The sequence below is a fragment of the Salmo salar genome, chromosome 14, assembly GCF_965601325.2.
Source record: "Salmo salar chromosome 14, fSalSal1, whole genome shotgun sequence".
NCBI lineage: Eukaryota > Metazoa > Chordata > Actinopteri > Salmoniformes > Salmonidae > Salmo > Salmo salar.
The window spans coordinates 4,139,702-4,154,591 of NC_138304.1; the positions used below are offsets into that span (position 1 = coordinate 4,139,702).

General features: G+C 40.3%; 1 protein-coding gene across 1 annotated transcript in view; it reads right to left on the reverse strand.

The window, feature by feature from the left end:
* Positions 1 to 3,922: 3,922 nt before the first annotated feature.
* basp1 (brain abundant, membrane attached signal protein 1) overlaps positions 3,923 to 14,890 on the reverse strand; it is an 85,528-nt gene continuing 74,560 nt past the window's right edge. The window contains exon 2 of the mRNA XM_014139107.3: positions 3,923 to 7,938. Within this exon, the coding sequence (XP_013994582.1) occupies positions 7,244 to 7,930 (687 nt within the window). The 5' untranslated portion in view covers positions 7,931 to 7,938 and the 3' untranslated portion in view covers positions 3,923 to 7,243. The remainder of the gene's footprint in view (positions 7,939 to 14,890) is intronic.

Sequence of the window (14,890 nt, forward strand, 5' to 3'; positions counted from 1 at the left end):
TCGTGAGTAATTTAGTAAATTCACCGGATGTTTGCGGGGGGTATGCTAGTTCTGAACGTCACATGCTAATGTAAAAAGCTGTTTTTTTATATAAATATGAACTTGATTGAACAAAACATGCATGCATTGTATAACATAATGTCCTAGGGTTGTCATCTGATGAAGATCATCAAAGGTTAGTGCTGCATTTAGCTGTGGTTTTGTTTTTTGTGACATTATATGCTAGCTTGAAAAATGGGTGTCTGATTATTTCTGGCTTGGTACTCTGCTGACATAATCTAATGTTTTGCTTTCGCTGTAAAGCCTTTTTGAAATCGGACAGTGTGGTTAGATAAAGGAGAGTCTTGTCTTTAAAATGCTGTGAAATAGTCATATGTTTGAAAAATTGAAGTTTTTGTATTTTTGAGGAATTTGTAATTCGCGCCACGCCTATCATTGGATATTGGAGCAGGTGTTCCGCTAGCGGAACGTCTAGATGTAAGAGGTTATTAACAGGGCAATAGACTTGCCTAGAAGGGTGGTAGGGGGAGAATATCATCAAATGTATTTCTTAGTTAGGTTGGCTGTATCACAACTGGCCATGATTGGTTGCAATTTCAGTTTAATCCACCAGAAAAGACAAAACAAATAACAACAAATATTATGGTTAAACTCAAATATACTAATTGATTAAAAAAATGAATCAATTGGAACCTTTAACATGTGGAACAGGGAAAAAGTCTTATTATTAACCCTGTTTTTCACAAGCTGTGAGTGTTTGGCTGGCTGGGATGTTCTTGTCCAAAAAATAGGCAACGTGGGCTAATGGTTTCTCTCCCTCTAGAAAGAGAAATTCACATTTGGCCTTTATAAATATTATTTTGGCCTTTATTCAAATTACAAATCGCTCACTTTCATTTTTTTGAAAACGAAATAATGTCCAGAATATCGTTATATATTGGCTGAAACTTTGTGCAAGGCAATTGATCAGCATTAAAAACTTTGTGGATGGGGCCTCCCGATTGGCGCAGTGGTCTAAGCCACTGCATCGCAGTGCAAAATGCGTTGCTACAGATGCTGGTTCGATACCCGTGCCGGCCACCACCGGGAGACCCATGAAGCGGCTTTTGGTTACTCTCCCTCTAAAAACAGAAATAAATAATTCCAAATAACAAACTGGATTTATTTACAAATTAGTGAGAATGTCTCACCCTTTTCTCTAGGTTAAATGAAAACTAAATCATCTCCAAAATAGCGATAATAATAAAACATTTAGAATTATATAAAAGCCCCTTAGATATTCTCACAGATCAGTTTTGCCCTAACAAGAAATGCCCCTTAGACATGCATTTACAATCCTCCAATCCTCTAAATGTAATTTTTGTCCGAGAGTCACGTCATTGAAAAAAGAAAAATTTGCGATATACTGTAGACGACATGAGTCTCACTAGTGTTAAATAAAGTTCTGTTAAAAGTGGTGTAGGTCTTATTTATTTAAAAAGTATATTGAAATTAGTACTGCTCTTAGTACTGTAGCCTACTCCCAACCGTAACGTTGTACAGTGCCATATTTTACGATCCATCCTAACGGAAACCCTGAGGGTTTTGTTTTTCATTTTTTTTGGAATAGAAACACCATAATATTAATCAAATTAATTAAGCAACATTTCTTAAAATCAATCCCATATACTATGTTCTTATAAAAAAAGGTTTTCAATTCTCTAGTACAGCCACTACTGAAGGCTATCAAATGCTTCTCAAAGATGACCTCTGGTGGTCAAACTAGCACTAACTAGCGTTAATGGTAACAATGACAGACAATTAAATAACGTGCCATAGAATTCTGTGGCAGCCCGCAAGGTGTGCTGCAGCATGACGCAACTTTTATTAAAGGAGGAACCACTAACTTATCGGGGGCGTTTATGGCTAACACGGGCAGTTATGTTTGCAAAACAGTGGGTCCCTGGTTAGAGCCTTTGTAAGGACAGTAGTGCTGAGCAATTTACCAAAATGTTGATTATTATTGAATTATTGACCGATGTCGGTTCAATTACCTAAATTCCATTTAGTTCGTTTTTTTGTGAGCTTAACATGCGTTTCTCAATATAAAAATCATATCATTCATGAGAGAAATTAAGCCAAGAACTATTTGGGACGCTGGGCCAAAGGGAGTTGTAGTTTTCATTATTCAAATATTCAACCTAGTTCAGTGCAGAAACATGGTAATTAACTACAATGACCATAATCCATTGCGCCTGTTGTTCCCGTCTCAGACAGTGAAGGATAGCGTACACACAGACGTCACGAGCAGTGTTGCCAACTTAGTGACTTTGTCGCTATATTTAGTATTCAGACCCCTCTAGCGACACATTTTCAAAAAGCGACTAGCGACAAATCTAGCAACTTTTTCTGGTGTTATTGGAGACTTGGAGACTCTGACGTGAAAGCAGGTATCGTTCTTACTATTCTCAACGAGCAGCGGGTGCTACCGTGGGCCCCACCCCCGTCCCAAACCACTCACAGGCGGCCCAGTCCTCACGCAGCTGCAGTCAGAGCAGGACATTTTCACCCCTTCGCGTCCAGACTGCAAATGAATCGTGCAGCCGTCCTGGCTGATCCCGCCCTGGTTTACATAAAAATAAAAAAAATTAACCTGAATTAGGGCCGAGACTAGTTACCATAATTCTCTCATATTGCCATTGACAGTTTTTTCTATTGTCTCTTTTTGGTCCATTTAGATTAATGTAGATTGTATATAAAAAAAATGGTTAAAAAAATGGTTAAAAATGTTCATGTTTTAATGTGACTTGTTGTAGGCTCCTAAGTGGACCATAAGGTTAAAAATAAAGGAGTAGGGTTAGAATTGTGCCTTTAAAAAAACAAGAATCAGAAGAAAGTTAATTTATAGTTCTAAACATATTTAGGGTGTTTTTTACTCACTTTTTGTCTCTCCTACAACGTTATTCCTCTCTCCTACAGCGTCATTCACAATTACATGCACATGGCCAATTATGCAAATTAGGCGATGACGTCATTTAGCGCATTCTAACGACTTTCAGAACAGCCAATAGCTACTTTCCTTACTGAGGAGTTGGCAACACTGGTCAGGAGAGAGGAAAGTAACAACGACGAGAGGGATAGAGACAGTTCGTGAGGTAGCTCTACCCAATTGATAGTTTTAGTAGTTCGTAATAAGCAGTCTTGTAAGTACGCCTTATGTACTTTGAAGAACTAGTAAAATTATCTCTGCAGCATACTTAGGAAGCTACTAGCTCAAAGACTGTACAGTATGGGGAGCACAGAGATGGTTGTCTGACTGGCTGGCTGCTAATGCCTGAGCAGAGATGAGATGGTGACTTTATGGAATTAAAGATAGTCTTCAAATAAAAGCAATAAACACAACTGAAATATTTTATTACTTCATAGTCATTTCCTATTTTTCTGTTGATTGTCTACCAATGTGGACATATACAAGAGAAAGTTAATGTTTTTGCAAATTAAATCTTCACTCTTTTTGGCTTTGGAATTTCCATTAACATTTACATGAATTTCTTTAAACAAATTATCTAAACTGAAATCAAAAACCATGCTTATTTTTTAATAACCGAAACGACCTCAAAAAGCACTAATCGCTTAACACTAAAGGACAGTGTATCCAGATAGGGAAGGAAGCAAAGCTGTTAAGCAAACAGTGACGTCCGTCATATCTACTGCCCAGGAATTATACACAACAAATACAGTAGGTCTGCGGTCAAAAAGTTGTTTCATGGCTTACTTAGCCTGAGCAGAACTAAAAGCTTGAATGCAAGTGTCAAGCTCTCTCTTTCCAAGCCCAACGCCAAATACTGATCAGACAGAGACAGTTCAAAAGGTGAAGGCAGGCCCGATAGTATTTTGAGTCGTGTGACAAAGCTGGAAAAAAAATATGGTCTTGCTAGAGGCCTGAAGTTTCAATCAAATTCTTAAATTTTATTACTGCTGCACCATTTATACAAGTACATATCATTTGAATGCTTACATTTTTATTTTACTTTGTTTGAATTAGAGGTGGTGTGAAGATAGCGGTAAGACATGGAATGAAATATCAACTGTAATTGCCATGAATGCAAACTTCAAAAAAGCTATTTTCCACTTCACCGAAAGACAGGACTACACAGGTTTACCCAACCACGGACATGCAATTACTTTGTCAAGAGAGGAAGAGACAATCCCCCAAGTGACACACAACATTCTCGCAATGTTTCTGCTACGTTTCTACATTGTTGGGCAAAAATAAATGTTGTGTGTCAACTCGGAGAAACTGACCGAAAAGGTACTGTACTCAATGAATGAATGAATGAATGAATGAATGAAGTGAATAAATCTACATATAAAGCCCCAGTCAAAAGTTTGGGAACACCTACTTATTCAAGGGTCTCTTTATTTGTACTATTTTCTACATTGTAGAACTATAGTTACGATATCACAACTATGAAATAACACATATGGAATCATGTAGTAAGCAAAAAAGTGTTAAACAAATCAAAATATATTATATATTTGAGATTCTCAAAGTAGTCACCCTTTGCCTTGATGACAGCTTTGCACACTCTTGGCATTCTCTCAACCAGCTTCATGAGGTAGTCACCTGGAATGCATTTCAATTAACAGGTGTGCCTTGTTAAAAGTTAATTTGTGGCATTTCTTTCCTTCTTAATGTGTTTGAGCCAATCAGTTGTGTTGTGACAGTGGTATACAGAAGATAGCCCTATTTGGTAAAAGACCGAGTCCATATTATGGCAAGAATAGCTCAAATAAGCAAAGAGAAACGACAGTCCATCATTACTTTAAGACATGAAGATCAATCAATCTGGAAAATGTAATAACTTTGAAAGTTTTTTCAAGTGCAATTGCAAAAACCATCAAGCGCTATGATGAAACTGGCTCTCATGAGGACCGCCACAGGAAAGGAAGACCCATAGTTACGTCTGCTGCAGAGGATAAGTTCATTAGAGTGACCAGTCTCAGAAATTGCAGCCCAAATGCTTCAGAGTTCAAGTAACAGACATCTCAACATCAACTGTTCAGATGAGACTGTGTGAATCAGGCCTTCATGGTTGAATTGCTGCAAAGAAACCACTACTAAAGGACACCAATAAGAAGAAACTTGCTTGGGCCAAGAAACACGAGCAATGGACATTAGACCGGTGGAAATCTGTCCTTTGGTCTGATGAATCCAAATGTGAGATTTTTGGTTCCAACCGCCGTGTCTTTGTGAGACGCAGAGTAGGTGAACTGATGAGCTCCGCATGTGTGGTTCCCACTGTGAAGCATGGAGGTGGTGTTGGGGTGCTTTGCTGGTGACACCGTCAGTGATTTATTTAGAATTCAAGGCACACTTAACCAGCATGGCTACCACAGCATTCGTTTGCGCTTAGTGGGACTATAATTTGCTTTTCAACAAGACAATGACACAACACACCTCCAGGCTGTGTAACAGCTATTTGACCATGAAGGAGAGTGATGGAGTGCTGCATCAGATGACTTGGCCTCCACAATCACCCGACCTCAACCCAATTGAGATGGTTTGGGATGAGTTGGACTACAGAGTGAAGGAAAAGCAGCCAACAATGTGGGAACTCCTTTAAGACTGTTGGAAAAGCATTCCAAGTGAAGCTGGTTGAGAGAATGCCAAGAGTGTGCAAAGCTGTCATGAAGGCAGGGTGGCTATTTGAAGAATCTCAAATATAAAATACATTTAGGTTTGTTTAACACTTTCTTTGGTTACTACATGATTCTATATGTGTTATTTCATAGTTTTGATGTCTTCCTTATTATTCTACAATGTAGAAAATAGTAAAAATAAAGAAAAACCCTTGAATGAGTAGGTGTCCAAACCTTTGACTGGTACTGTATACGTACATATATGTAACATATATGAGCAGAAAGATGAAAAATGCATGGTGGGTGGAGATGACAAGATTAGAGACTCCCTTCCTTGTGCGGGTTTCTTCCATCTTACTACTCGAACATGTCACATGGTAGCCATGGTTACAGGGACCATGGCAGCTTGAGTAGGCTGTAGATGCCTCATGCAGTATCATTCATTTAGAACCCCCCATCCCCAGACAACACTACTACTGTTGTCAGCTGGGCACAATCCCTTTTTAGAGTGTAAATGTATTGCACCTTTGTGATATAGGCTGAGAGCCATTGAGTTACATTGATTAAAACACAGTAGATATGTCTTATTTTTAAATTGAAATAAGATAGTGGTGGGGGGGGGTAAGGAAGAGAGAGACTATGCTGCAGTCAGAGTGGCCCAAAGGAAATGAGAATTCCCGATGTCTGCGAATTCAGAGCTGGAACGTCTGAGAACAATCTACAAAGCTTTTCAGGATTTCTAGGAACATTTAAAGAAATGCTTCAAAAACTGTCCTGATCATCTACAACTAATGTTTTTCTTAGAAAAACTAAGAAGGTATAAGAATATTGTTAAAAAAAATAATATTCTTAGGACATTTTCATATGCCTAAGAATGCGTCGACATATTGTACCTCTAGGAAAGTCTCAGAATTTCCAAAGTATCTCCTCTCAACTCTGACAGCGTCTGAACGAGGTGGCATGAACCTGTGGCAAAACAGGCGGCAAGAAACTGAGTGACCATATACAGCACGAACAACCCAAAAATACCAAATAAGCTGCCGACTATGGGGACAGCAAAGGGAACTCACTTGGCGCCAAAACAGACGTGCCAGGTACGGTAGCAGAGAACACGGTACTCTGGAGATGAGCGAGTTTGGGGAATGGGGGAGGAGGTGAGTTGAGGATGGGACAGAGTGCATGTCCATCTGGTAAATAGATTCAAACCCCTTTTTTCCACTTAGTTTTCAGACATCGGCAGCACACTGTTTAGGGGAAATATGTACGTGTATGGTCCCAGACTACAGAGGTCTCTGAGAGGACTATGAGGGAGATGAAGGCGGAGAATGCTGAATCCCAGAAATGGATGGAGGAAGGATGCTGTGGAATGGAGGGGCATATGGCTGACATACTTTTATTAAAGTTCAAATACTACAGCAGAAAAAATAGAATAACCATAACAATAATAATCATCGGCAGCAGCAGCATCATCCTTCTCAAGGTTGTTGTCACAATCCTCCTCCTCCAACAAATCATTATTATTATTATAATATTAATATGGGTGGGCTATTTTATTACATTTTTTCTCTATTTTACTTCATTTTTGATGTTTAATGTAATTTATTTTCAAAAGAGGTGTCCATTAATCTTGAACTTCTACGGTTTGATCCTTGCTTGGAACTGGGGCCTCTGTGGCATTGGCCTCCTTGACCAGTGCAGCGGGCTCAGTGGCAGCCAGTGGTGCTGCTGTTGAACTAGCGGCCGGGGCCTCCTTGGCCGGGGCTGCCGCTGCTGCTTCTGTGGGCTTGGCCTGGGGGGCAGCGGCAACAGGGGCCGCCTCGGCTTTAGCCGCTGGTGCTGCGGGGGCCTCAGTCTTTTTAGCATCGGCCTCGTCTTTGCTTTCAGCCTGGGCTGCGGGTGGTGCAGGCGCCTGGGCCTTGACCTCTGGAGCTTGGGCGGCTTCCTTAGTGGAGGGGGGTGGCTCTTTCGCAGGGGCGGCTGATTTCTCCTTGGCTTTGGGGGCAGGGTCGGTGACTTCCGCAGCCTTAGGCACCTCTGCTTTGGTCTCTGCTGCAGGTTTTTCCGGCTCCTTGGCGGGAGGGGAGGCGCCCTTTTCTTCCTCCTTGGTCGTTGTGGTATCGGCTGCGGGCACATCCTTTGTGTCGTTAGCTACCTCGGTGGTCTCTGCGGGAGCAGGGGCCTCGTCCTTTTTGTCGTTCTGAGGTTCGCTCTCCTCGGCTGTTGCGCCCTCTGGTTTGGCATCCTTGTCCTTGGCCTTCTCATCGTTTACATTGTATCCCTTCTTCTTTTTGCTGAGCTTGCCTCCCATTTTAGTCTCTGAAAGATCAAAAAGAGAGGAATTAATTTAGACTTTGGAAAAGCTTGTGGTGATATACTGATGCACTGCACTCTGGTACTCAACATTGATGTACCAAGTAGGATGTATGTACATGTATTTCGGCAATTACAATACAAGTCATGAAAAATGTACTGCTTTCAACTGTTAATTTATGAACCAACAGAGGAACGGATTTCTAAAAATCTGCTGCAGCAATGCTTAAGATTTTTCACAATGCTACTGCCAGCAAACACAAAGATTGTTTAGTGTTGACTGTTGATCTAGGATCAGGTCCCCCCAGTCCCTGTAATGTTATTTATTGAGATCTGAAAGGCAAAACTGATCTTAAAATCAGCACTCTTACTCTGAGACCCTTGATATACGGCCCCTGATCCGCATCTGGCTACTTCTACCTATCAGTATGCAGACAGATTTTTTCAGCAAGATTCACCTTACACATCTAGCCTTCACTCACTTCATATGTGCTAGTTACTTCCCTCTCAAAACATCACTGTCCCTTCATTGAGTATGCAAAAAGAACTCCCGTCGCTCAGACGCCAAGAGCGAGTGGAAATTAAAATATATCTTACTCCTACATGCACTCCTATCAAATAGCCCCTTAAAGTCCCTCTGAAGATTATTGCAGCTAACTAATGGAATTCTCAGCAACAGATGATGCAAAGCCTCATGCACACATTCAACCCTTCATTCATATTGGTGAAACACTGATTCAGATGACAAATATTAATAAACATCTGCCAAGGTGTCAAGTTGATGACCAACCTTCTGTAGTACCAATGGACTTGAAACTCCTGTCATAAAACTGCAATTATACTGTAATAAGCGTGATATAATAGTTATCATGAGCAGCTTATGTCTATATTTTCTAATATTGTACAATATTGCATGTGGCTTCCATGGCAACATCATCAGCTAAAAACCTTGCTAGACTTAGTGATCAGTGGCATTGTCATGACTGTTTGAAGTCAGTTGTCAAGTCTTGACTAGGAACGCTTATGACGTGTTACATCATGCTAAGTGTCAAAAAAATGTTTTTATGGTGGATGGTCCAAATAAAGAGTTATTAATACCTTTCCATTGAACAATGAGTTGGATTTGGGATCAGTGACAGGGATAAGAGGGCACTTCAGGCATCTCCTCCTCCAACAATTGAGTTATATAAGAAGTCAGACATAGTGTCTGACTAGTGTCTGACTTGGCTTCTGCTGAACACATAGCTGCAGGCTCTTGGCTCTCTCCATCTATTATAATGCAATTGAACCTGAGTGACCATCTGCCTCCGCTATGGGGAAGAGGATTTTCAATACCTAAAATGTATCCAAATAGTGTACATCCATATGTACATCCAATAGACCTTACAGGTGCCGAGTACTATATAACAGAATATTTTTTAGATATTACATATTATATAGCAGAGTATTACATATATTCTCCACATGATCACATTTCATGTAGCGAGATACTAAGACACTTTATGATGAAGTCAAAATGATTAAAAAGCCAGGAGATTGATGAGAATCAATCGATATATCAACCAATATATGTATCGTCCCAGTAGGGCAATTCATTGTGCAGCCTAGAGGTTTCAAACACTTTACAAACTCTTGACTTAATAACGTATTTCATAGTGTACTGGTGGAAAATTCAGTTGAATGTGCACTGTGCTTTATATCAAAACTGAAGATGTTGAGAGGTGTAGACAGATGTTTAAGATATTTGTGGCCCAGTCGCTAAAGGCCCATCAATTGTGATGTAACCTCATGTTAATCCATACTCCTATCCCTAATATTTCACTGTCATGTGAATTGCTCTGAATGTCTACAGACTCCATATCGTTCCTATCACGGGTTATTACAGATGACAATAGGGACTCTTTTCTACCCTGTACCATTTGACTGGCAGCCTACGTGGCCACAAGCCCTAACAAACATCCTCACACACAATGAATTCTCTTCACAAAGACACAGTGTCTCTCTCTGCAGTACATGTGGTTTAGTGTATGCAGGGGCTGGAACCGGACCAAGGGAACCGCTCCAATTCAGACACAAATGAGTCCATTTAACCTGCAAACAGCAGCCACTACATACGGATCCAAGAGAGATCGGACTTGTTCAGGTATGTAGTCACTGTTCACGACTGTTCCTCTTTGACAGAATTTTGTCGTGGAGCCATATAAAATGCAAGCTTCGTCTTTAACTACAGGGCTCAGCTAATTCTATTTCCATTGAAATTAAACCAATATTTCATGATTATTTTTTCTTGAAAGCATAGTACTTTGTACAATCTACACACAATACCCCATAATGACAAAGCAAAGCAACTTCTTCCATTTAAGAATGATGGCGGCCAATGTGTTCTTGGGGACCTTCAATGCTGCAGAATTTCTGGTACCGTTCCCCAGATCTGTGCTCTGACATGCACTGTCAACTGTGGGAACTCAGAGACAGGTGTCTGCCTTTCCAAATCATGTCCAATCAAGTTGTAGAAACATCAAGGATAATCAATGGAAAAAGGATGCACCTGAGCTCAATATCTAGGCTCATAGCAGAGGGTTTGAATACTTATGTAAAAAGTATCTGTTTTATTTGAATACATTTGCAAACATATCTAAAAACCTGTTTTCGCTTTGTCATTATGGGGTATTGTGTGTAGATTGCTGAGGATTTTTTATTTGAGAAAAAAAGCTGTAACATAACAAAATGTGGAACAAGTCAAGGGGTCTGAATACTTCGATGTCACGGCTGTCTGAAGAATGGGACCAAAGCGCAGCGTGTGTATCGTTCCACATTTTATTTAAACTGTGAAACTATGCCCGACATACAAATACACTCAAACAAAACAACAAACTGTGACGAAGAGGTGCAACATACACTTACTCAAATACAATCTCCCACAAACCCAGGTGGGAAAACAACTACTTAAGTATGATCTCCAATTAGAGACGATGACCACCTGCCACCTGCCTCAAATTGGAGATCATCCCCCCAAAAAACAACATAGAAATACAGAAACAAGAACATGACAAAGTAGAAAATCTAAACTAGACACAACCCTGTCACGCCCTGACCTACTCTACCATAGAAAATAAAAGCTTCTATGGTCAGGACGTGACATCCGAAGGCACTGTATATATACAGTACCAGTCAAAAGTTTGGAAGATAGCCCTATTTGGTAAAAAACCAATTCCATATTATGGCAAGAACAGCACAACTAAGCAAAGCAAAACGACAGTCCATCATTACTTTAAGACATGAAGGTCAGTCAATACGGAAAATGTCAATTACTTTGAAAGTTTCTTCAAATGCAGTCTTAAAAACCATCAAGCACTATGAGGAAACTGATTCTCATGAGGACCGCCACAGGAAAGGAAGACCCAGAGTTACCAGCCTCAGAAAATGCAGCCCAAATAAAATGCTTCAGAGTTTAAGTAACAAACACATCTCAACATCAACTGTTCAGATGAGACTGCGTGAATCAGGCCTTCATGGTCGAATTGCTACAAAAAAAAACCACTACTAAAGGACACCAATAAGAGACTTGCTTGGTCTGATGAGTCCAAATTTGAGATTTTTGGTTCCAACCGCCCTGTTTTTGTGAAACACAAAGTAGTTGAACGGACGATCTCCGCATGTGTGGTTCCCACCATGAAGCATGGAGGAGGTGTGATCGTGTGGGGATGCTTTTCTGGTGACACTGTCAGTTATTTATTTCGAATTCAAGGCACATTTAAGCAGCATGGCTACCACAACATTCTGCAGCGATATCCCATCTGGTTTGTGCTTAGTGGGACTATCATTTGTTTTTCAACAGGACAATGACCCAACACACCTCCAGGGTGTGTAGAGCTATTTGACCAAGAAGGAGAGTGATGGATTGCTGCATCAGATGACCTGGCCTCCATAATAACCCCACCTCAACACAATTGAGATGGTTTGGGACGAGTTAGACCGCAGGGTGAAGGAAAAGCAGCCAACAAGTGCTCAGCATATGCAGGAACGCTTTCAAGACTAATGGAAAAGCATTCCAGGTGAAGCTGGTTGAGAGAATGCCAAGGATGTGCAAAGCTGTCAAGGCAAAGAATGTAAAATATCAAATATAAAATATATTTTGATTTGTTTAACTCTTTTTTGGTTACTACATGATTCCATATGTGTTATTTCATAGTTTTGATGTCTTCACTAGTATTCTACAATGTAGAAAATAGAAAAATAAAGAAAAACCCATGAATGAGTAGGTGTGGCCATATCTTTTTTACTTAAAATTAGTAATTGATTGTTGGAAATTCTTACACACCACAAACACTTACACAAAAAAACACACACACACACCAAAACTCTAAATGAATGACCACTTACTGAAAGGGCAAGTCTTTTGTCTCTGGAATCACTGCAAGAGCAAATAGCAGTTAACGTCAATCACTGTTTCAACTTCCAAGTCGTGAGTACTTGAGTCACCACATATAATCTCAAAATGACCACTGAGGTCACACAGCATCTGTTATCTACTAATTGATGTCGTCCTCACTTCCCTCATCTGGAGGACCAATGTATGACAAGCATGGTGGTTGAAAGGGTAGAGAGCAAATCTTTTCAGGCTTGTGTCAAGTCTTATACTCAAGGCGCCATTTTAACAGCACAAATTAGCAGCACTAACGTCATATGACTCCATACTAACCCCCTTCAGTGAAGTAGTGGAATTGTATTTTAAAACATCTTATTTTGCGATGTCCATGGGTGTCAATGATTTATGAATGTTTAGGATGTAGCTAGTTGTGCACTTAACTGTTGTATTCCAATCGCGTATTGAAAATAAATGCAGTGTTGAGTACTTTGAAGTGAGTTGATGTGTTTCGACATAGTGTCCTTTTTCATATGGTCACAGGGATCTTGAAAAAAATGGCATACTTTATAGCAAGGACTAAAATGTTGACAATAAAGAAAAATCCTAATTGTTTTTAACATATTTATGTTTTATTATATCCTTCTCAATGTCTAAACCTGAAAAGTAATTTATACATGACAGGGAACTTCTTACAGGTATTAATGTCTTGTTACGGGCTTACTCGTGCCTTATAACACAAACTGTTGTTGGCATGTAACCATGCCTTCTACTGTGCCTTTCACTGTCTTTATCTGTGACAATACTGGTAACTTTTTAACACTTATAAATGCCTTGTTAATGGATTATTAAGGGTTTATTAATGCTTATAAGGCCTTATAAACCCTTGTTAGCATGGAACTTTATAGTGCCTCTGTGTCTGTGCCTATTGTATTTCCCACAGCACTGTAACATGGCTGGCTCATGGTTATAATAGTAGCGTAGCCAGACAGGAAGGGAGGGCATCTTAGGATGGCAGCCTTGACCTTTAGTGTGTCATCCTAGACCACCGGTGAAAGGAGCCGTCGCCCCAGCCTGCCACGGCCACCGGATTACTGAGACCTCTGGGCCTCCTGGAGAGAAGTCCATCTGCCCCGTACCAGAGAGAGGGAAAGAAAGAAAGAAGGAAGGAAGGAAGGAAGGAAGGAAGGAAGGAAGGAAGGAAGGAAGGAAGGAAGGAAGGAAGGAAGGAAGGAAGGAAGGAAGGAAGGAAGGAAGGAAGGAAGGAAGGGAAGGAAGGAAGGAAGGAAGGGAAAGGAAGGAGGAAAGAAGGAAGGAAGTAAAGAAGGAAAGGAGGAAGGAAGTAAAGAAGGAAAGGAAAGAAAGAAGGAAAGAAGAAAGAAAGAAAGAAAGAAAGAAAGAAAGAGAAGAAAGAAAGAAAGAAAGAAAGAAAGAAAGAAAGAAAGAAAGAAAGAAAGGGGGAAGAGGAGAGAGGGACAGAGAAGCAATAAGGGAGATGGCAAGAAAAAGAGAGGCGGTGGAGAGCGAGGGATAGAGAAGCAACTAAGGAGACAGCACGGAAGAGAGAGAGAAGGAAGAGGGGAGGAAGAAACCAAGCAGTTAAAAGAGAGACAGGTAAATGAGATGAGGGCAGAAACAGTGTGAAAGATGGACATTGTAAAAGGAGACGACTAGAGTTAGAGGCGGCAAGAGAGAAAGAGAGGAGAGAGAGGTTGATATGATTGCAAGGGACAAAAGGACAGGAGAGAAAAGATTGTCCTAATCAAGGAACCACACTATCCAAACTTAATGCGGAATTACCATCTCTTGAGTCTTCTGCATATCAAATGTTAATTTAGACTGACAACGTCAGAGCAGATGTTTTATCACAAACATCTAGGAGAAGAGAGCCATTGGTGGTGGATACTGGATCATCAATCATGCTGTTGCTAACTTGGCTCTAAAAGCAACTCCGTGTTTGCATCCCAAATGGCACCTTGTTCCTTACAAAGTGCACAACTTTTTGCCAGAGCCCTGGTCAAAACTAGTGTACTATAGAGGGAATAGAGTGCCATTTGGGATGCAACCAGTAAACCAAGAGGGAAGGGGTTAGGGATGTGGCTAGTCCCAGCAACTGCTGAGCGCAGGAAAGAATCATCTGCAATTTCCCTGGTTGTCTTTCCTCAAGAGAAAACACTGTAGTATACTAAAGTGTAAATACTATAGTATTCACTGTTGTTTTTGTGGACTTTACTGTAGTATTCAGCGTCGTGTTTGTGGACCAAATTCTGCCCCCCCAAAAAAACTCTTCCTCCTCAGTGAATACTTTAGTGTATACTGTATTATTATACTGTAGTATTTACAGTTGACTATGGTATCGATACTGTAGTAAAAAAAATATATTTACTATAGTGTTTTTGTTTTATTATCTGACAAACATGGACTCTTACTCCTTCAGGAAACCTACTGGAGTAATACTAATAGAGCAAATGTTCCATTACCTGTAGGTAAGTAGGACTGGGGTCTGAATGGATAGTTCAGCGCTTCTGCTCTTTTCTATGTACTGTCTGGAACACATTAAAGTCTACACTTGGCATGTAGGTTTCTCACTTA